The sequence below is a fragment of the Dama dama genome, chromosome 23 (genome assembly GCF_033118175.1).
Source record: "Dama dama isolate Ldn47 chromosome 23, ASM3311817v1, whole genome shotgun sequence".
Classification (NCBI taxonomy): domain Eukaryota; kingdom Metazoa; phylum Chordata; class Mammalia; order Artiodactyla; family Cervidae; genus Dama; species Dama dama.
This window is the reverse complement of record NC_083703.1, coordinates 4,498,264-4,522,374: the sequence shown is the minus strand read 5'-3', so window position 1 is coordinate 4,522,374 and position 24,111 is coordinate 4,498,264. Positions and strand designations below refer to the sequence as shown.

Sequence of the window (24,111 nt, the reverse complement as noted above, 5' to 3'; positions counted from 1 at the left end):
TACAGGTAGATGGTGTGTGTGCGTGCATGTGTGTGTGTGTGTATGCATATGTGTGCTCAGCCACTCCATCATGTAGGACTCTGCAGCCCTATGGACTATAGTCACCAGGCTCCTCTGTCCATGGAATTCTCCAGGCCAGAATACTGGAGTGGGTTTCCATGCCCTTCTCCAAGGGATCTTCCCAACCCAGGGATCGAACCCAGGTCTCCGACATTGCAGGCGGATCCTCTACCAGCTGAGCCACTAGGGAAGCCCAGGAAGAGAACCATGGTCGTGCCCATGTCCAAGATGAGGAAAAAGAGAACCCAAGGAAGTTAAAGGACTTCCTCATGGTCACCTAGGAGCCGTTCCTGGAACTATGGGTCCATTCAGTGTACCCACTCTGCAGGGCCCTGGTGGTTTGTCAGGACCTGGAGAATTGCCTGTAGGAGTCCAAGGAAGTGCATTTGCTCTAATGACCCAAAGACCAGCCACTGGGGTCTCTTTCCTTCAGTTTATACGTGGCCCCTGTCATCATTAGGGTTAAGCCTTAGGTTCTGGGAATCAGGTCCCAAAGACTTCCTTTTCCTTCCCTGTAGGTTTTCCAGACATGGCCTGGGGAGCATGGACTGGTTCACTAAAACCCAAGGGAGCTACCTCTCTTGATCATTTCAAAGATGGTCTTAAACCTGACCTAGCTCCTTCAATGTGATTTCCTTTCTAGAATGAATGAAGAGCAGATAGCCACTGTCTGTCTGTCAGTTCTGAGAGCTCTCTCCTACCTTCACAACCAAGGAGTGATCCACAGGGACATAAAGAGTGACTCCATCCTGCTGACAAGCGATGGTCGGGTAAGGTTTTCATGTCTGGTCCCTCCCCAGTTTACTTTGTCACTTCATCTGTCATGGGTATTATCTTCCCAAGAGCACTTTCTCATAATTCTGAGAAAGTGTCATAAGTCACCTATGACACTTCCCAGAAGGCTTATAGAAAGGAAATCACCATCCTCTGTGTCATCCTGTTAGAAGTATCTGTGAACTGAATTTGAAGGATAATTTTCCACTTTAACAATAAGCATGGGAAGTAATATGGAAAGGTCTTTTATTTTCCTGCCACATGCTTATTTTTGTTGGTGGGGAAAAATGACTTTTCTAGGACTGTGCCCACCCTATTCATGTCTGAGGTATCACTAAGAGTCCCTGCAGATGACAAATTCCAGTACTTTAGGTGTATGTGTGTGTGTGCTAAGTCACTTCAGTCATGTTTGACTCTTGGCGACACTATGGACTATAGCTTGCCAGGCTCCTCCATCCATGAGATTCTGCAGGCAAGAAAACTGGAGTGGGTAGCCGTGCCCTCCTCCAGGGGATCTCCCTGACCCAGGATTCGAACCTGTGTCTCTTATGTCTCCTGCATGGGCAGGTGGGTTCTTTACCACTAGTGCCACCTGGGAAGCCCTTTGGGAGAGTTTAATAAAGGTATTGGCGGATGTAGATTGGTCAAGAGGAAGTGTCATGAGGACCAGGGCAGTTCTCTAGGCTGGAACACTGGTCTTGCTACCCCATGCCTGAAGAGGTAAGGTGCAGAACTCGTGACTGGAATCTGGAAGTAGAGATTGTCACAGAGAGGGCTGGCTGGCAGGAGCTCTGAGCTTCACTGGAAGCCAGACCCACAGTGAACCTGCAGGTTGAGAGCTGGGCCAAAAATAACCCAGCCTCACTCCGCTCCTTCCTTCCAGGCTCCCACTGGAGCCCTGCATTGACTGAGTCCAGCTGGAAGCCATCAGTGGGTCAACACAAGTTGATTTCCCAGGGCTCAGAGAAGGGAGGACCTAGATCTGGAAGGATGAATGGAAGATATCCACCACACTGGTGTATCTCTAGGCTCAGATTTCTGCATTTCCCATCACTGCAACCTACCCAGAGAATTCACTTGAGACTTATCAGCCGCACCAGGGTACAAAACAACATAGAACAACAGCCATGGAAGGAATGAGTTGATGTTCTCAGGAAGGCTTAGTTAGGAGAGTTTTGAAGTTTTGCTGTTTAGGCCCTTTCCACAGAGTCACAAAAAGACTTGGACATGACTTAGCAACTAAACAACAACAATCTCCCTGAACTCCCCCCAGATGTAACAGCCGCTGGTTGAATGGAGTCAGTGTCCCTTTAATGCACCTGTCTTTTAATGCACCACCCAGCATCCTCACTTACATGGAAAACATTCATGTCACATCAGAATTTGCCCAGGAATGATCAGAGGATAGCCAGAAGCTTCCCAAGCACTTTGGCTTTCCTTTGTTTAAAAAAAAAAAAAAAAAAATTGTTGATTTTATTGCAGAAAATCCAGCAAATTCAGAAACGTATAAAGGATAAAATAAATATCACCCATAATCCCATTTTCCATATTTCCATGTATATATATGTATTTTATATATGCATGCATGCATGTTAAATTGCTTCAGTCACGTCCAACTCTGTGCAAGGTCCTAAGAATGAGTAAAGCAAAATCACTAATTTCATTCAGTTTATTCTAAGCGTAGGGGTGTGATCATAAACTGAAAGTCATTCAATCGTGTCCGACTCTTTGTGACCCCATGGACTATAGAGTCCATGGAATTCTCCAGGCCAGAATACTGGAGTGGATAGCCTTTCCCTTCTCCAGGGGATCTTCCCAACCCAGGGATTGAACCCAGGTCTTCTGCACTGCAGGCGGATTCTTTACCAGCTGAGCCACCAGGGAAGCCCAAGAAGACCGGAGTGGGTAGCCTATCCCTTCTCCAGGGGATCTTCCCAATCCAGGAATTGAACCAGGGTCTCTTGCATTGCAGGCAGATTCTTTTCCAACTGAGCTACCAGGGAAACCCTGATATCAGGGTGTGATCATAAACAGATACATAAACATACAAACAAAATCACCACCAGACAGGCAAGGTGATACATTCTAAGTTTTCTATGAGTCCTTGAGTTAAGCCGAGTAAGGAGGGTGGACAGCAGAGAGTCTGCAGAGACTGTCAGAGAAGGCCACTCTGCAGGGGGGTGGTGACAACGGAGACACACCAGGGGGCGGGGCCTGTGGCCGGCAGGACTGAGTGCAGTCCCGGAAGAGAAAGCCCATACTGAGTGAAACAAAGTGAAACTCAAAAGGATACACAATGCATAATTCCATTTATGTAACATTTGTGAATATAACTTTTATATAACATGTATATAACATTTGTAAATATAGAGATGTACAGCAAATTAGTGGTTGCCAGAGTTACAGATGAGGAGTGTGTGCTATAAAGGGGTAGCATCATCATTTTATAGTGATGTTACCATTGGTTATCAATGTGTTAGTAGTTATGCAAGTCTACAATGTGATAAAATTGCAGAGTACACACACAGACACTCACACACACAACATACACAAATGAGTTTATATATAACTAATGAAATCTGAGCAAGCTCTATGGACTGTCCATCAATTTCTTGGTGTTGATATTTTTCCATAGTGTATAAGATGCTAATATATAGGGAGAACTGGGTGCACCTTTCTTTGCAACCTCCTATGAACCTATATATGTATTTCAAAATGTGGGACAAATTGAGAGGAGAGCACAGAAACATATACATGACCATATAGCAAATAGAAGCAAGTGGGAGTTTGCCGTGTGACACAGGGAGCCGAACCCAGTGCTCTGAGACAACACGAGGGTGGCTGGGACAGAGACGGGTGGGGGATGCGGAAGGGAGGGGCCGTGCGTATCCTGTGGCTGATTCATATCGAGGCACGGCAGAATCCAGCACAATATTATAAAGCAGTTACCCACCAATAAAGAAAGTAAGAAACAGTGAATTGCTCACATTTAAGAGGATAAATCCTTTCTGGCGTCCTCAGAGACTCCAAGGGAAATTATTTGTTATCAACTCAAAATAAATTGTTCACTATTTGTCCATGATAGAAATAATATCTAGGGGTGTTTAAGGAGTGATGTTTGAGGTTTGAAAAGGAAAATAAATAACATATTATAGAGTGGTTGTAAGAATTACATAAAGTAATTAGTATAAAGCCATAAGAGGTAAACCAGGTACAAGGTAGATGCCCAAAATGAAGGCAATCCCCGCCCCCAACCCTTGCAGTTAAAAGTTGAATAAATTCATCCATGATTTTCCCTTGGCCTGGGGTTTGCATTTAAGAGATGATACTTAGGGGCCACTAGACAGTGAGTGACTAACTTTTATCAAATTCATTGGCTGAAATGGAAATCAAACCCATATCTTCCTAAGCCCAATGAATGCATCTATTAAAAAGAGACATTTACAAGTGATATTTGTAGTCTTTTTACTATAAATTGGCTGCCACGCTTTAAGAATTAGGAAATTTCACATGAAGTTTCAGATTCCTCTCTCACTTAAAAACACTGTCCTGACTTCACACACGGCAAGCACGGAGGTGGTATGATGGGGGTGAATAGCATCATGATGCAAATGTCTCTGGTGCCCCACTCACGTGATGTCACGTCGGCCCTCACTAACTCCACCTTCAAATGCCACCACTCGCATCTCTTCACTTAGAGACTTTCTCTGGACACTGTAGTCTGCTCTTCTAGTACAAAGCAGGCTAGAAATTCCAAAGAAATTAACCTCCACACTCCCCAGAGGCAGCCCTGAGAAAGTGATGGGAATCGATGTAGAAATACCTTAGCTGTCTCGCCCTGGATGGAATAGTACTGAGGACAGACTGTATGCAATCTCTCAGACATCCCCAGCAGGACTGAGCTCTCGTTCCCAAGGTGGAACTTGCTTGCTTGCTGATTAGTCCTTGAATGTCTACCTTTCCTTCCCTGTTCTACTTCTCCATTTCACTGCTAGTGATTCCTGGGTCTCCCCAATACATGACTTACACTGAATCCTTATCTCAGCATTTGCTTCTGGGGGAGGAGCGGCCCAAGCTAACATAATGCCAAAAATAGCAAATATGTTTGTTCCCTTTATCCTGTAAGATTTGAAGTGAGGGTTAAAGGATAAGTACGGGGGCCTAGACTGGCAACCAGACCCTGTGAATGTTCCACAAGTCCTCTGTGGGGCCCCTGACAGTCAGCTGGATGTCAGCGTCTCTTCACCAAGGGTGTATGCTCCTCATTTTCCAGTGTCTCCACCAGCTCACTGAATTCTTTGATATTATTTTCCTGGATCCTCAAATTGTTGGAATTTTACTGTTAGAAGAAGACCTGAATATGATCTCCCAAAAGCTCTTCTTAAATAGAGACTCAGGCATGTTAAATAGCTTGCTTACATTCATTCCTTCCCAATAGTCTCTGAGATAGACCCAAATGCTCCCATTTTCTAATGCAGGGAGTACAGCATGAAAAGTCAGGAGACCCCAGGGTTGAGTTTTCTCTAATACTGTTGTGCAGTTTGGGCAAGTTACTACCACGCTCTGAGCTCCATCGGGAGGCAGAAGGGCTGCCTGGGGCGTCCAGGCCCTTGCAGCTCCGCTGCTGCGGTGCCTTCCCTGTCCTCTAGGCTTTGGCTGCTGAGAAAGCGGGCCTTCAGCTGGCCATCATCAGTCTGGCCCCTTCTATTACTTCCCTCAGTTCCTTTGTTTGTGGGCCATTGCTCTTTTAAAAACATAGGTTCTCAGACTTCAGTAACCATTAAAACCCCTGGACACTTTGGCAAAAAAATTCCTGGGCCCTTGTCTCAGATATTCTGATTCAGTCAGCCTGGGTGCATCTCTGAGAAATCTCCAGCTGATATGAGTACCATTGCCTTGTAGGAAGCACCTAGGAAGAAAGGCACAAAAGCTCCATCTTTCTGCCTTAGCAAAAACCTGGAGCAGATGCAGCAGTTCTTTAGAGCCCATACAATTCACAAAACAAGGGTTTTACATTCTGTTTTAAACTTATCTTGTGAGTAGAGTCTCTTTTCTCCCCCTCTTGCAAGTTTTTGTGGGGCCCTGACTGATGTCTCAGACAATAAAGAATCTGCCTGCATTATAGGAGATCTGGGTTTGATCCCTGGGTCAGGAAGATCCCCTGGAGAAGGGAATGGCTACCTACTCCAGTATTCTTGCCTGGAGAATCCCATGGACAGAAGAGCCTGGCAGGTTAGAGTCCATGGGGTCCCAAAGAGTCAGACATGACCGAGCAACCAACACTTTCTGACTCCTAGCCGGGATGCACTTGATATGGATAAGAGCTCAGGTTTAAGTAGCAGCTTTGTCTGAGTTCTAAGCTCCAGTTCCTTGTCTGGCCTCTGTGGAACCAGCTACATCTCCTGTTCAGGGGCAGGCAATGTGCTCACTTCAGTTCTCCTCGTGAGATAAATGTGGTTTCCTAAGTACCTACAGTGTGCAATCCTGTCTAAACTAAGGCTTAGCCTAGAGTCTCTGTGATTTGCTTTTAAGAACTGCCTACTGTGCTTTATTATACTCATTACTTGAATTTTGATCATCTACTTGCAGATTTACTTGGATGAATGTTGTGTGCAATTATGTCCTTTCAGAAAATTGTCTCTTTTATGTACTTGGATGAGTAAAAAAAAAAAATCATGCAAAAGCACTTATACTCCTACAACAGAAGAATGGAACTGGCCTCCAAGTGTTGAGTTTCAACGTCTGATCTTACATTTTGTCAGGGAGATAATTATTAGTCTCTCAGGTTTGGTATCTTATTTTAATGTCTGTGAAAAGAAAACCACACTAGAGATACTGAAATTAAAACTGCCAATACCAAAATGTTGAAACGTTCACCTCCTTAATCATTCAGGTTTCTTAAATTTACAGGCAAACAAAATATATTGGCAAAATTGTCCCTGCTCTCCTATCTGTGTAATAGAGTTGCAAGTTTACTCATGCTTGAGTTTTGGAAATAACTACACACACACACACACACACACACACACACACACAATTATATAGTTTCTCTCTTTCTTAAAATTAATCGTGACTTCTTCATAAAGCCCCAGTGGCTAGAACATTTTTAAATTCTATTTTAATTCAGTCTATTAAATTTAGTCTGCTTATACAATTTAAATATTGTCTATCAAGTTCAACCGCAGTAAGGTTAAACTGATTCCTTCAAAACCTGTCTTTCAGATTTGGCTACCACCTATTCCTTCTTTCTGGAGAAGGCAATGGCACCCTCACTCCAGTACTCTTGCCTGGAAAATCCCATAGACAGAGGAGTCTGGTGGGCTGCAGTCCATGGGGTCGCGAAGAGTCGCACACGACTGAGCGACTTCACTTTCACTTTTCCTTTCATGCATTGGAGAAGGAAATGGCAACCCACTCCATTGTTCTTGCCTGGACAATCCCAGGGACAGTGGAGCCTGGTGGGCTGCCATCTATAGGGTCACATAGAGTCGGACACGACTGAAGTGACTTAGCAGCAGCAGCAGCATTCCTTCTTTCCACCTTCCACCCCATCCTCCTCAGAATGGAGACAAATGGGGGTTATGGGACTTCGGGGTGAAGGAGGCACAATCCATCTTCTTGTGTCTTGATGGTCCTCCCTTATCATAACAGCCTCTTCTGCTATCTGGGCCAGTGACCAGTGAGCATTAACTTGTCCCATCAGCTGCTGGACTTTCCAGGAAGGCTTCTCTGCAATATTTTACTCCAGCCTCTTTCCTCAAGTCTTCTTTTAATGTGTGTTTGTTTGTCTGGGTCTTAGTTGTAGCACTTGGGATCTTCTGTCTTCACTGCAGCCTGAGGTATCCTAAAAGTTGTAGCACATGGGATGATTTTCAGTTGTGGTGTGTGGGGTCCCTGATGGTATGGTCCCATCCCCTGACCAGGGGTGGAATCCAGGTGCCCTCCATTGAGAGCGTGTGGTCTTAGCCACTGGATCACCAGGGAAGTCCCTCTTCCCTCAAGTCTTGAAAGTTATCCTTGGGACTGGCTCTCCTGTCAACATAGGCTTGTGCTGGGCACTTCCCCGTTCCTTCACTAAGATCTGCAGGAGAGAAGCTTCTGGACCCCTGCACACCACACAAAGGCCATGATGGAAGCCAATAGCATTGCCTCAAGTTCATTTCTGCTCACTCTGCCATGCCATCTCTCCATCAAGGCCATGTTGGGTGCACCCGAGGCTGGTGTGCATGGAGTTTCACCACCGTATCTACGCACACATGCTCAGGTGCTCAGTTGTTTCTGACTCTTTGTGACTCCATGACCTGTAGCCCACCAGGTTCCTCTGTCCTTGGGGATTCTCCAGGCAAGAACACTGGAGTGGGTTGCCATGCCCTCCTCCAGGGGATCTTCCCAACCCAGGGATTGAACCCAGGTCTCCCACACTGCAGGTAAATTCTTTACCATCTGAGCCACAGGGGAAGCCCAAGAATACTGGAGTGAGTAACCTCTCCCTTCTTCAGGGGATCTTCCTGACCCAGGAATCAAACCAGGGTCTCCTGCATTGCAGGTAGATTCTTTACCAGCTGAGTACCAGGGAAACCCCTTATCTATACCCATTGTTAAAATGTTGCAGTTTTCTCATGCTTGTTGGTTAATAGCCATTGTTTCCATTCACTGGAGTATTATCCCCTTGAGCTCAACGGTACCAGGACTCCTTTTGCCTCATTAAAGATGGTAATGCCCTCAAGATAACTGCAGAAATGTGCTCAGCTTAATGTTTAGATTCTGAATGGTCTAGATGAATCTGGTTATTGAATATGTTTAATATTACCTCTGAACATAGATACACATGCCTTCTCTCCCTTGTTTGTGTGGGGATGTGTGCTACTCAGATATTTTTAAAGCTTGGAGTGGTTAGAAGTGAGGTATAACAAAGAATTGGGGCCTGATATAAGTCACTGTTCTTTGTCCTCTTCTGCAAATAATCCTAGGCTAAAAGTGATGGGCTATAAGGGCTTTCATTCTCAGAACTGTAGATACCATTTACAATAGGTCAACAAGAATTATGGGCCGGCTACCATGGCCACAGGCCACTCTTTTTGTTTTTGCCACACCATGTGGCTTGCAGGATCTTAGTTCCCTGAGGAGGGGTTGAACCCTGGAGTGATGAGAGTGCCAAGTCCTAACCACTGGACTGTGAGGGAATTCCCATGGCACTCTTCTTTATACCACATGGAAATTATATGATCTGAAGCATCTGGGTATGATTCTTAATATGCCAAAGCGATGGAGAAAAATCATCTCTCTGTTAAACCAGCTTTCTCTAACATTCTGTCTGGAGCAATCCAATTTGATGGAGTCCCACCCCAAACCACACCCCACAAGTCTTGGCCTGATTGGTGAGAAGATCATGAATAAGAAAATGGAAAAAAAAAAAAACACTAATAGTTTCCAAAACATTACTTCCATTTCATCTGTGTTACAACTTTGATTCTAGAAGTCTTTGGTAAGTCAGTGTCGATTTTAGAAGGAAAAACAGTGTTATCTCTGCTGTGTGATCTCCTGTCTCATGTATGTGTGTATATTGTATGTGCACAATCGTGTCCAACTCTTTTTAGCCCTCCAGGCTCTGCTGTCCATAGGACTTTTCAGACAAGAATACTGAAGTGGGTTGCCATTTCCTCCTCCAGGGGATCCTCCCAGCCCAGGGATCAAACCCATGTCTCCTGTGTCTCTCTCCTGCATTGCAGGCAGATTCTTTACCCACTCAGCCATTGGGGAAGCCGTATTCTGTATATAAAAACCCATATATATGTCAATATCAAATAAAGTCAACCTAATAGCATGCATTTTTTGAGTACCTACTGCTTTCCCAGATCTTAACACAGTATGGCTTCACAATTAAAAGACAGCTCTATTGCCCCTGAGCAAGGTCATTCCTAGCTGGAGTGACAAAACCAGCATTGGAAAACAGTTCAAAGTTAAATGAGTGCTAAATTCTTACAAATTTGGAGATCAGGTAAATCAATAAGGGCTCCTAAGAAAAATTCTAGAGACAGTGAGACATGATCAGGGCCTTGAGGTATGCTTAAGTATTGAATATGCTTTCCCACTAAGTTTAGGAAAAAGGCAAAGATGTCCCCTTTCACTATTCTTTTTCAACAGCATACTGGAAGCACTAGCTGATGCAATAAAATAAGAAAAGGGATAAAAGGTACACAGATTGAAAAAGAAGAAATTAAAACTCTCTTTGATCATAGATGACATGATCATGTATGTAGAAAATCTGAAAGCATCAACAAGAAAAACTAGAACAGTAAGTGATCATAATAAGGTTGCAGGAGAGGAAGGACTTGTGAGGCTGTCATGGCGTTACAGGCAGCCTAGATTAGGAGTAGGCCTGGTTTCCCGGGGTAACATAATTATCAGGCCTCCTGGAGCTAGCCAATCAACATATGCCTAGCAAGAAAAAGGGAACCTATCACGGGAAAGCTGAAAGCCCCACGTTGGGCCAACAAAAATTGCCTTGCAACTGTGTAACCAATCCGCTTGCGCCAACTACCCGCTGTGTAACCAATCCGCTTGCGCCAACTACCTGCTGCTTTTTTTTGACCTAATAAATACCCAAGAAAACTGGGGCTCGGGGCCTTTTCGTCCTCACACCCTTGGTGAGGGCGGGAGGCCCTGGCTCGAGTCAGTAATAAATTCCCCCATTGCGAGTTGCATTGTTTCGAGGAGTCTTCTTTCCCGACCGGGGACTCGGACTACGGGCAGAACAGGACTCAGTACTGTCAAGATGTTCTTTCCAACCTGACCCATAAATTCAGTATAATCTTCAGTCAAAATCTCAGCGAGTTGTTTTGTAGGTATTGACATATTGATTCTAAAATTTATCAGTTCAGCTCAGTTCCTCAGTCATGTCCAACTCTTTGCAACCCCATGGGCTGTGGCACGTCAGGCTTCCCTGTCCATCATCAGACCAATAAAACAGAATAAACAGCCCAGGAGCAGACCCACATAAACAGAGTCACCTGACCTCTGAGAAGGGAGTGAAGCGGCACAGGGCTTCCTGGGTGGCATGAGTGGCAATGCAGGCGGTGCCTGAGATGTGGGTGCGATCGCTGAGTCGAGAAGATCCCCTGGGGAAGGGCATGTCAACCCACTCCAGTATTCTTTCCTGAAGAATCCCATGGACAGAGGAGCCTGGCAGGGCCACAGTCCATAGGGTCACAAAGAGTCAGACACGACTGAAGACAACACAGTGGAGCAAAGACTGTCTTTTCAACAAATGGTGCTGGAACAACTGGATATCCACATGCTCAAAAAATAAATCTAGACGTGGACCTTACACCCTTCACAAGAATTAACTCCATGTAGAAACATATACTGGATGGATGTGTAGGTTTAGAATGAAGGAGAGAAATCTGCATTAAGCCTGGGAGAGGAAAAAAGTATCTAGCAAGAGCACATAAAAAGAGAAGAGGTGGGGGCTGGGACCTGAACTCCAGGAAGCCCCAGTATTACGGTGTGGGCAGCAGAGACAGCCAGAAAAAAAAGGCTGAAAACAGTTCAGAGACGTAAGAGAATCAAGGGAGAATTTGTGCCTTAGAGACCATACCTTTGATTTATGGCAGTTTTCACTTCAAATGACCATTGCCAACCAATGCCTGAAGCATTTTTTTAATGCATTCCGTTATCACCAATAATCCTAAGTGACAATCCTCTCCAATCAGATCAGGTCATCATGAGCAGGAATCAAGCATCCCAAAAATAAACGGAATCCTGGTCACCTGGAATATATAAACTGGTGGGGTTCCTAATGATGCAATGCATTCTTAAGAGTATTCTTAAAAGCTCTGGGCAAGAAATCTCAGTGTTTTCCTTTTGGATGACCTCTAAAATAAACAACATATATGCATGCACAATGGGTAATTAAGTTAAACACCTTGAACTCCTAGTAACTAATTGTTAACACCAAGTTTCTATGCCCATATTTCCATTGGCAACTTGAGTTATCCTGAGAGAGGAGGAAAACCAAAAGGGGAGCCTGTGCCTACAGTGGTGTTCCAGCATCCTTTACCAGTGGGGTCTTGAAATAATTCAAATATAGAAATGAGGTTGGTTATTTGAATCATCTCAGGGTACTTAGAAATCCAAACGTGTTCAGTGGGGAAAAAACCTAACTGTAGCAGTTTGTACAAAACTCGCTTTGCAGTTTATTTGCACTAAAGCATCATCTCTTACATTAAATGGAAGTGCTGGCCTTGAATTTTGATGAGTTTCTTGTTTTGGGTGTATTATATTATTTCATGATTTTATAAAAAGATAGCAGCAGCAGGAGTTAAACATTTGAAAGTCAGTCCTGGTGGGGCCATGAGAGCTTTTTTTCATTAAAATGGGTTGTGCTTTTCCAACGAAAGGGTCTGAGAGCCCCTCCGCTGATACATCCAAGGCCTGTGAATGATAAGAGGATTTTGCTTTGAAGCTGAAACTTTTGTTATATTTCCACATTTTGACGCCAGTATATTTTTAAGATTTATTGAAGTATGGTTGACTTACAATGTTGCCTTAATTTCTGTTATTAGGCAAAGTGGCTCAGTTGCACGTGTGTGTGTGTATGTGTATGTGTGTGTGTATCTGTCCCTTTTCATATTCTCTTCCATTGTGGACTGTCACGATGCTGAGTTCAGGCCCCTGTGCTCTACCGCAGGACCTTGCTGTTTGTCCATCGTACACACGCCCTTTGCCTCTGCTGGTCCCATCCCCCTGCCTGGCAGCCACAACTCTGTTCTCTACATCTGAGTCTGTTTCTTTTTCAGAGACAAGTTCACGTGTATCATTTATTCTGGGTTCCACAGATAAGTGAGACCATATGGTACTTGTCTCTCTCTTTCTGACTTCATTAGTATGAAAATCTCTAGGTCCCTCCATCTTGCCCCAAATGTTGAAGCCAGTGTTTTTAAATGGTTAGTTTGTTGCATTCCTTTCCTTTTCAGATCAAGCTGTCTGACTTTGGTTTCTGTGCCCAAGTTTCCAAAGAGGTGCCGAAGAGGAAATCTCTGGTTGGTACCCCCTACTGGATGGCACCCGAGGTGATTTCCAGGCTGCCATATGGGACAGAGGTAAGGAGGCGATGTGGTTGCTGGGGAGTAGGCAGGGCCTGGCTGAGACGCAAGGGTTCTGAGCTCATTAGTGACCCCAGAAAGCCAGCTTGATGACTTAACTCCACTTGGGATCGCCATTCACCAGGCTTTCCACAGAGCAAGTTGTGGCAGCAGAGAGTCTGTCCACCCTTGGGGTGTCACGACAGCATTGACCGGCAGGGCATAGGTCCGACTGCCCATGTGGGGCACTCCAGCCCTCATCTGACCCCAGGGCCAGCGCAACCCGGAAAGTGGCCAGAGACCCACAGCTGAGCAGGTGTGTTCACAGGATACAGGGTCAGAGAAAGCTCCACAGATCGGGGTGAAGATTCGGGTGAGAAATAATGTTTCCCCATAGGAAAAAAATCATATATGAATATTGCAACGTATTTTAAAATATAGCACAATTTCTGTTTCTTCTGGAAAGGAAATAACCCCTCAATCTGTTTTTGTTGTTACTGACTTTTTTAAATTTAAAAAAATTGTCTTTTTTTATTACACAATTCTCTAAATTCTACAATTTACAATTTTCAAAGCATTTCACACATATGATTCCATATAATCCCATAGTAACCTTCTGTTTTTTAAATTCTCCTGTCCCCTTATTGCCCCTCCCTCCTTCCCTCTGCCCACTTGTAACCACAAGTTTGTTCTCTATAAGTCTGGTTCTTTTTTGTTTTATTCACTGGTTTGTTGCATTTTTTAGACTTCACGCATAAGTGATGTCATACAGCATTTGTCTTTGTCTGACTTTCTTCACTTACAATACCTTCCAAGTCCATCTGTGTTGTTGCAGATAGTAGCATTTCATTCCTTTTTACGACTAATACTCCATTGTATATATACCACGTCTTTTTTTAGCCATTCATCTGCTGATGGACACTTAAGTTGCTCCCATACCTGCTGCTAACCTATTAAGGGACAAGGTGTGGATACATAAAACGAGGGGCAGAAGTGGAGGAGGGCCTTCGGGGGAGGGAACAGTGTCACTAAAGCTCTGAGACGCGCACACAGGGAGGCAAGCAGCGCGTTCGCCTGGGCGCACAGCGGGTCCACACGCGTGCTGCAGGGGGCAGTCCTGGGCGGGCAGCCGGAGGAGGGGGCGTGGACCAGTGAGCGGAGGCAGCGGCCGGACTGGCGGCTGGCCCTCCTTCTGCTGTGCTGCCCTCGGATAAGTATGCCTCTTGCTTATCTCACCGTGGTCCCCAGAGCATCAGCTCTCAGCGGAGGTCACTTCTGGGCAAGGGCAGGAATGCAGCTAACTGATAAGAGGTGTAATGAGGGACAAGGGAGCTGCCAGGGCCTGGGAATTTATAGCAGCTCTGGCACCTCGTTGCCCTGACTTCCCATTCTTTAACCGGGAAGGATTGCTTGCCATCTCTCTTTTTCCTTTCCTCCAGTCCCTGACAGTGGTTTTACAGAATACAGTTTTGTATACACTGCTTCAGAGTGATAAAACACAAAGGGAAAAACCTAAATACGGCAGCAAAGAACTTAAAAAATCAACTTAATAAAAGAATCAGGATATATTGTGTTGTGCAGTGTAGCTGTTTGGAGTTTGTTATGAATATGCCAAAAACTTTTCTTATTTTTTTATGGTTTAAATGTAATTTTCTTCTCTGTTTGTAACATAAAACTTTGAATGGTTTTCCATCTGACCTGATAGACTGTGAACCACCCAAGTTAACAGGATTTTTTTAAAGGTTCTGAATTTCAGAGTGGTAAGACATTCACATGTACCTGACTGTCAGAATCTTCACTGAAGTTGCCTTTAAAAAGCAGGCGAAGACCAGTAGCAAACACTTGGTCACTCAACCGTTCAGCCTATAAATCTGAATTGTAGATTTTGAGACGTTACAAATACCATATAAATTTGTGAATGGGTATGAATCTACTGGGTTCCCTGGCCATACTCAGCCTTTCAGAAAGTTCTCTTTGCCTGAGATAATCTCTGTGCCTAACAGGTGGACATCTGGTCCCTTGGAATCATGGTGATCGAGATGATTGATGGCGAGCCCCCCTACTTCAACGAGCCCCCCCTCCAGGCCATGCGGCGGATCCGGGACAGTTTACCTCCAAGAGTGAAGGACCTACACAAGGTGAGAAGCAGCATCCATTGCTGAACCTCCACGTCGCTCTTTGATTTTTTCCCTCTCTCTGGAGTGTTAAAGCCTGGCACAGCCCATCTGGGAGTAGATCCTGGTTTCTGGGCATGGACCTTGTTTTGCTTTTTAATTTGCTTTTTAGTCACTTTGAAGTGCTCTGTTAGCTTCTGCTGCCCAGCATCATGCACCAGCTCCAAGTGGACACGTGCCCTCTTCCCCTTGCTCCTCCCTCCCGCCCCCACTCACCCTTCGGCCGTCGCCGGGCAGCAGAGTGCCCTCTCTGCAGCGGTAGCTTCTTACCAGCTGTCCGCTACAGAGTTAGTTACTGAGTTCAGGTCTCTGCCCGTCTCGTTCAGTCCCTTGGGTCAGTGAGTCTGCCCCTCCCTCTCTGAAGCTCCTCTGTGAAACTGGGTACATGAACTCCTCTCCTATGGGTGGGCGCGTCTCTCAGCATTTCTGCACTGAGAATTTAAGACACGCTGGGGAGTGTTCTAGTAACCGGGACATCCCAGCTCAAAGCCCCACATTTCCTGACTCTCTGAGGAGTTGCACTCTAGCTGGGGAAGCAGATAACACAATTGGATGATCAAAATAATTTTAGAGAGTAGTACATGCCAGGAAATGAATAAAACACTGTGATGTGACTGAGGGGGGCAGAAAAGGAGTTGGGAGTTAGTTTTGGCTGAGGGTTGAAGGAAGTCCTTCCAAGGGACTGGAGCCTGATTGGCAAAAAAGAGCAAGTCATGCAAAGATCGGGGATAAAAACATCCCAGGTATAGGGAGGAGCAGTTTGAAGACCCTCAGCCAGAGCAAAGTGAGCAAGGTGAAGGATGAGGCATGTCAGAGGGTGGACAGGGGCTAGATAGTACCAGGCAATGAGCAACATGGTGAGGGAACCAGCAAGGGTCTTTTCTGGTTTCCAGGCATCATCAGGTAGAGCCAAGCTCAGAAAAAATGATGCTAAGTCGAGGAACCACCTCTGTGCGGCCACCAGTGGGGCAGGGCTTGCTGAGAGAGCTGTTTCCACAGATTAGCACTAAAAGTACCGACCACCCCACTACCCCCCAGATACTAAGAGGGAGAGAATTGTTTGTGGTGGCATCTCCTCTTCCCTCATCCCTACACATTAGGGAAGAGCCCCAGAGAATCACTCATGTAGGCTGGGTGGACCTGCAACAAAGCGGGGAAGCTGCTTGAATTGAACAAGAGCCTGAAAATTTTATGACACCAGACAGTTTAAATAATGGGCTGTGCTCAGTCGTGTCTGACTCTTTGGAACCCCACGGACTGTAGCCCAGCAGGCTCCTCTGTTCATGGGATTTCCCAGGCAAGAATACTGGAGTGGGTTGCCATGCCCTCCTCCAGGGGATCTTCTTGACCTAGGGAACCTGGGTAGGAGTATGGAATATATAGGTGTATACATATATATGTGTGTGTGTGTGTGTGTGTGTTTTAAAGAACTACTGTAAAACATATGCTTTTTGTGTACTTGAATGTACATAAGCTATACTGCAAAAAAGTAAATTACAAGAAACTAAAGAAACAGATCACCAGCCCAGGTGGGATGCATGAGACAAGTGCTCGGGCCTGGTGCACTGGGAAGACCCAGAGGAATCGGGTGGAGAGGGAGGTGGGAGGGGGGATCGGGATGGGGAATACGTGTAAATCTATGGCTGATTCATATCAATGTATGACAAAACCCACTGAAAAAAATAAATAATAAAAAAAATAAAATTAAATTTAAAAAAAAGATAGTATAAAAAAAAAAAAAAAAGAAACTAAAGGACAGATGCTATCTGTTGTCAGATTCCTTAGGGAAATTTGTTTCTCTTCAAGAAAGGAATTCAGGAACTTCCCTGGCAGTCCAGTGGTTAAGACTTCCCTTCCAATGCCGGGGTTGTGGGTTTGATTCCTGATCTGGGAGCTAAGATCCTCCATGCCGTGAGGCCAGAAAAATAAAAAAGCATAAAACAGAAGCAATATTGTAACCAATTCAATAAAGACTTGAAAAGTGGTCCACATTAAAAAAAAAATCTTCTTTTTAAAAAAAAGGGATTGCACAAAGCTTAGATGGTTGCATGGTTAGAAAAATAAAAAAATAAAACTCACTCCATGTTTATAACACTGTTCATCAAATGTGTGTGACCAGCATCTGAACATAGTGGGTGCTTCATAAAGCTGCTGTTGTCTCTTCTTTAGAACATATCTTTGTTGTACCTTCACTTGCTCCTATTATTTCAGGTTTGAAAAAGACAAGGAAAACAGCATGTGTTAAGAAAGGCAATGCCTGCTTTTGCTCCCGTAACCTCTTTCTCTTCAAGCTGCCTTTCTGGACCTTGGCGTTGTCGGAGGAAGCCTTTGCTGGGCGTTTGCGCGAGGCCACGTTAGGGGCCGGGTCGGGTCTCGGCGGCAGTCCTCAGGAGGCCGTCTTGTGTCCCCGCAGGTCTCCTCAGTGCTGCGGGCGTTCCTAGACCTGATGCTGGTGCGGGAGCCCTCTCAGAGGGCCACGGCGCAGGAGCTCCTCAGACACCCGTTCCTGAAGCTGGCGGGGCCGCCGTCCTGCATCGTTCCTCTCATGAGGCAGTACCGGCATCACTGAGCGCAAGAGTCGCGGAGCTGAAGGCGAGGCGAGGCTGCGAGGCCAGGAGAACGCAAGGGAGCCCGGGGACCCAGGCCAGCCGACTGATGGGCTCGGCAGACCAGCGCGTCCTCTTGTGTCTGAAACAGGCGTCTCTCCACTGACAGCTGGCACCGTCATTTGGGACATGGCTTTAATAAGTCATTATTATATTTTTCAGCCTTTCATCCAGCAAATCAGGAGGACTCAGTACAAACTCTCTTATGGTATATCCTAGCCACATGCAGGGTAATGCATAGGATTTTCTATATTGAAAGAATACTTTTCTGGCAAAAAAAAAAAAAAAAAGAAAGGAAAACAAAAAGCACTTTTTTCTTAATGGTAGCAGTGTAATGTATTTTGCAATGAATTTGTAATTTTTCTGTACAATAGTTTTGATAATTTATAGTACTTTGATGTCACGTAGCCATTGTATCAGTTGAAGTAATACCTGTTTACTAGCAAGAGTTTGAAAAAAGTCTTTCCTACTTTTTTATCCCTTTCAGAGAACCAACAACTCTTTAGGAACTTTGAATACTGAATGACTCTCAATCACCGTCAGCTTTAGTAGAATATCTTTCTTATCTTAACAAGTGTCTTATGTGTTGGAAGAAGACTTAAGAGTGATGGTGATGGGGGTGGGTGCACATTTCATTTATCCAACCAAAAATAATGCAGTGAAATTTGAGCCACGGTATGCCGCCAAAAAGATTCCTTGGGAGAAAACTAAATATTTTGAAAAATCACATTTTCCTTCAAACCTGTTAGTAGTAGTAAACCATCTTTTGCAGGCAGTATGTTTCCCCTAGTACCTTCTCTTAAGTGAGTATGACGTACCCTTGTGGCCAAATTTCCCCCCCAAGGAGCAATTTCAGTGCTAGGATGGTTTGATGTGTCTGTGGGAGGGGCTGAACGCCACGTTCCGCCCCTTTGCCATCTTGATTCAGCGCCGCAGGGCTCGGGTCCTTTGAACTTCATTCCCTGAATTGAATGATTCTAGAAGACTGAGAATTCTAGTCTCACAGAAGGAAAAGAGAGAGAACAGGGCAAGGTGTTTGGTTTTGTTTGTCGCTGTTTTTAAAGCTCTGTATGCTGGCACACCAAACTCTTGTCTGTGCTTACCTTCGCACCACGGTATTCATTGCTTCTGTTTCTGCACCATACTGGAAGTCTGCACCCCAAAGGATGCATTAGGGAAAGGGGGTTTTTCCCAGGTGTGATCTGAATTCAGTTGTGACCATGTTATGTGTTTCTGACATAGGAGAGTTGTGCTGCTGACTAGATCTTCTTGAATGTTGATAAACATGAATGACTACTACAATACATTTTGTGTTGCTTGTTGGAAGAATTTGCATGTTAACTGTAGGCCAATATAGATTTGCCTTTAAAACTCTGGAAAAGCTACATAGTCATCATTAGTTTCTATTAATTCTGCATCAAACAAAAGCCATTTGTTACCAAACTGGAAAACCAGAGGCTTTTCTTAATGACTTCACATACTGTAACGAACATGAATTTAAAATTCTGAAAATGCTCTGGTTACTCTAAGCCTAATTAAGAATGTTTGTAATTAATAGGTTGCTAATTATTTATTATAGCTAAAAAGGAAAAAAAGGCATAAAATGACTTTCTACTGTTTAGATTTTCAGTTTTTCCCTAAACTGGAAATGCCTCATCATAAGTAGGATCTACAATTTTTTTCATAAAACACAACACGTTCAATGTTTTATGTAAAATATTAAAATATTAATATAAGGATGTAAGAATGAAAATAATCTAAGTCCAGAAAATGGCAGATATGGAAGTGATTGTATTCAGTTAACCAGGACTATGTAGAAGTAGAAAGGAAACAAAAAGAAAATCTTTTTTTAGCCAGAGCAAATATTAAAAACCATTGCAGAAAATAGTGGATTTTGGATTCCAAACATTTTCAACAGTGTAATGGAGATTTTTCTGTAATTTTCTTATCACTGGGTCTTTTCTAAAGTCTTCATTGAGTTTACCAAAAGTTACTGTAGCTTAAAAGGTTTTGTGAGCACTAACTATTGGCAGAAACTGCTCTTGCAAATAAAAATAAATGTTTGCCTTTTTTTCCACTGTGTCATTGGAAACTCTAGTGATTTCCTGAATATGTTTCTTGAGTGACAAGAATGATGTCTTTATGATCTTGGGGAATGGAAATGAGTTGCTATAAAATTATATGTAATATCACATTGACATGAACCACAGATAAACATTCCTATCCCCAGAGGTTACAAACATTGTAAGATAAGACTGCAGATACTGCTATGAAGAAAATAAATTTAATTCTGGAAGGCCAAATTCAAGGAAAGCTAGATTCATGGCCAAAGATTCCTACTCTACCTCTCTTGTTCCAAAGATGCTGGACTGACCTGAATGCTTTTACCCACAAAAGATACAGTCAGGAGGTTGTTCTGGGTCAGAGATGCTCTCCGGGAGACTGAAAGCGAGTGTCGGGCCCCCTCCTACACTTGGTGACAGGGGAGGTGTTAACATTTGTCCCATGAAGTTGAGAGGAATGCTGATACATAAAGAGTTCATTTCTCACCTGGAAATTTCAAGAAAGTGAAAACCCTCAGGATGTACGTAGCCTGAGACTCAGGATGAGACCTCTGGATAGTATATATTGTGTGCCTGGGAAGAGAAAGATGGAAGCAACCTCCCCCAGGCAGGTCCCTGAAGCCCTTGGTAGGCACGGAAGACACCCATTTCCTCTGGCTCCGAGGGCGTGTGGAGAGGGAGCAGGGCGCATGGCCAGCGCTTAACTAAGAAATGGGGTGGAGCCCAACTTGGCGAGGGCATTGGAGGCATGCACGGTGCGGGGATCAAAGGGAAATACGGCTGCTTTTCCTTTTCCCCCCATTCTTTATTTGTCTGTTTTGTTTGTGGCTGTGTTGTCTTTGTTGCCACACATGGGCTCCCTCTAGTTGGGGCTAGCAGGCTACTCTTTAGGTGCAGGGCGCAGGCTTCTTCTTGTGGTGGCCTCAGCAGTTGCAGCATGCAGGAGTAGTTGCAGCTCACAGGCTCTGGAGCATGGCCTGAATAGCTCTGGCACGCGGGCTTAGTTGCCCCATGGCGTGTGGAATCATCCTGGCCTGGGGATCGAACCTGTGTCCCCTGGGCTGGCAATTGGATTCTCAACCACTGGACCACCAGGGACGTCCGTGGCTGCTTTCCTACAGTGTGCAGGATCTGGGGAGGAGCTGAATATTACTCTAAAACCACATATGTCATCTACACCATGACCACTCCAAAAGCAGAGGCTGTCTTCAGGCAGACACAAATGAGATTCAGGCATCTCACCTTCCTCCAACAGCATCTCCGAGGGAGCTGACTGCAGCCAGCTGTGTTACCGAACGCTCCCCTCCTGATGTCTCCCCATAAGTTTGAGCCACGAGTTAGCAAGAGATTTGATTTGGGGGAGGGACTCAGAAGAAAGAAAGAATAAGAAAGCGCACCGTGTTCCCCGCCACTACCTATGCATTGCTACTTCCGTCTCTTTCTCCACTGCAAGCTTAGCCTGAGCAAAGGAAAGGTGTTATTTTGAATTCAGATGAGATTGTCTTTTTTAATGGCTTAGACAGATAGAATCAGGCTGAGTTATTGTTGTGTTCCCTTTATCCACTGGGAAGAACACACTCAGCAGCAATTACTGGAAAAATAAAATCATTCCATGAAGTTATCAACTCAGTGAGTTCAGACTCTGCTCAAATCAATCCAATGACTATCACTAGGTCATCAAAGAAACGGTAATGAGATTTCTGGCAGAGAGAAGATGGATTTGCTCTGAAGCAGGTACAAAACGTACAAGCAGGAGCAGTTCTGTGAAAGGGAGACGATACAGCACTCGTCCAGATTGTGCAGCAAACCCGTCAACAGAAGTCTTGAAACGTGTGTACTCTGAATCAAGAGAATAGATGACCTTAGCATGGATTCTGACAGAAGGAGAATCCAAGACAAAGATGCACATACAACTACTTCCTGAGGGATGACCCCAGGAAGCTCACTTGATATGGCGGAGTGTGGAGGTGAGAACAAGAGGGGACAGAGGTTTGAAAAACAGGTGTGTACTAATGGATAGCTCACCACTCTGGGTGCCTGGGGCTCTATCCTTCCAGAGACCTTCTGGGAGAGATGCTCCAGGATCATCCTTGTAGGGGCAAAGAAGTTGGAGCATTTATCCACCATCTCCTATCCCTCGCTGCTTGAGAGCTGCTTCTCGGGCATCATCCCCCAGAATTTCCATCTTGCCCTGTATATGGAGAAAACTTGTTCCCTCTAACAAGGAGGGAGGGAGGCACAGAAAACTGTGGGCATGTACAGAAATTATCAGCAAACAAGTTCCAGGGAGGGCCAAGGGAACGTGGGTGCAACCCTGCCAACATCTACATAAATAGATCTGATGAAAGACAAAAAGGGGACTGGGGAAAGTTGAAGGGTTCCTGATTTCTGGATCAAAATACACGGTTTTAAAAGCGAAGAGATTCCTTATCCTGAAAGTTTTACCTACATGGCAAATGCTTTGATATTTATGCCCCATCATCACTGACAGCATTGTTGAAAAAAATTAAAGGTAGAAAGGATGGCGAGGTCATGTACAGTCACCTTAACGGAGCCCAACCAAGTCCCAGTTGCTTGGTTGGTGACAGTACATGAATCATGAAGCCTGAATAGACTGCACATACCCAACACCCAGATCAGGGTCTACAAAACACAGGACTAGTGCCAATAATTGTCATTTCATTTGTCACACGAGCCTTTGTGACTCCTTCCCCAGCAGACAACCTGACAGGTTCTGCCACCTTATTTATTTATGTATTTATTTTTACTGAAGTATAGTTGGTTTGCAACATTGTGGCAATCTCTGCTATATAGCAAAGTGACTCAGTTTATACTTACAGGCACTGTTTTTGAAATGACAACTTAAGTAGCCATCAGCCCTGGAGTTCTTAGCCTAATTTTGCACTCTGGACCCTCTTGGCTGTCAGAAGCCTAAGGACTCCTCAGGAAATGTTTTAAAGTGAATAAAATACATAGACTTACAAAGTAAATCAATTAAAGCACAGTTATCAAAACATATTTTTGTTGTCATGGTTATAATGCATTAAATAACAAGATTTGTGATGGATCTAATAACTACTATCATTTCAAACAAGAAATATAAATGATTTTTGGACCCATCTTCAATAAGTCTAACATGGTGATTTCTGCTGAAGACACATACTTGGGTGATGCTTATATTATGGTGATTTGGTGCCTATGTTCATAATTGAAGGAAATGCTACCTTTCATTTAAGGCTAGTAAAACTGGAAGTGCAATTTTCTTTCTCATCTAAGTTCATGGACCCCGACTATCTCCCCCAAACTGATGACCTCCTGAGCAGTTCTCTGGGATGGGAGTGGAGAGAATCCCTGTATAGGAACATTCTCTGAATTCAAAATAAACTGACATAGAACACTGGATGCCAGGTTAAAGAAACAAAACCCTGTATTGGTCTTTTGGGGTCATTTGTGAATGTGTATAGCTGGTAAAATTTGCACACACATGTTAAGAAGGATGCTAGAAGAATGTCATTCTAGCTCAGTCGTGTCTGACTCTTTGCAACCCCGTGGACTGTAGCTCACCAGGCTACTCTGTCCATGGGATTTTTCAGGCAAGGATACTGAGTGGGTTGCCATTTCCTCTCCCAGGGGATATTCCCGATCCAGGGATCAAACCCAACTTCCCTGGGTGTCCTGCATTGGCGGGAGGATTCTTTACCCCGAGCCACCTGGCAAGCCCAGTGGAGCATTTCCAGTGTGAGCGCTGTGCTAAGGACATAAATGTCCTGTTGTGTACCCTCAAACAGCTTTGCAAGCAGGGAGCAGTGAGCCCCACTTTCAGATGAGAAAATGAACACAGAGAAGCCAGATAATTTGGCTAATGTTGCAAGTATACTGGTAGCTAACTGTTTTTGTTGTTGTTGTTAACCAGAAGTTTTCATACTGCTGCATCCGAATTACATTACTTCGAGAGAGCAAATACTCAAACTACCAATTCCAGGGTCTCAGCATGGAGATTCTCAGTCACTGGTTGGATGCCCTAGAACTGCCATTTTTCAGCACCCTCAGGGATGATTCTGTTGCAGGCTGCTTGCAAGCTGCACTTTGAGACACAGATGGAAAGCTGTGTCCGTCTGGCTCAGGTTGCTGGGGTGTTTTTTCCAGGGAGGTGCTTGTGCCCAATGCCACCCTGGACGACTCTGCCCCATGAAACACCCCACTGCACGCTGCCTCCACCACATGCTGCAGGTCATGCCCGCCACCGCCCCTCCCACTTCTCCATCCTCATAGCTCTGGTGTCTCCCCCGTCCACATGGATTTGCCAAGTCTTTATTAATGGAAAGACTGGGGAATTGGCGAGAAGAGAGGG

The 24,111-nt window shown here is 44.7% G+C and overlaps 1 protein-coding gene across 1 annotated transcript in view; it reads left to right on the top strand.

Moving 5' to 3' along the window:
• The window catches only part of PAK5 (p21 (RAC1) activated kinase 5), a 395,377-nt gene extending 375,668 nt beyond the window's left edge, over nt 1-19,709 (top strand). Inside the window, exons 7-10 of the mRNA XM_061125932.1 lie at nt 704-830; nt 12,810-12,935; nt 14,921-15,055; nt 17,505-19,709. Of these exons, the coding sequence (XP_060981915.1) occupies nt 704-830; nt 12,810-12,935; nt 14,921-15,055; nt 17,505-17,660 (544 nt within the window). The 3' untranslated portion in view covers nt 17,661-19,709. The remainder of the gene's footprint in view (nt 1-703; nt 831-12,809; nt 12,936-14,920; nt 15,056-17,504) is intronic.
• Nucleotides 19,710-24,111: the final 4,402 nt, after the last annotated feature.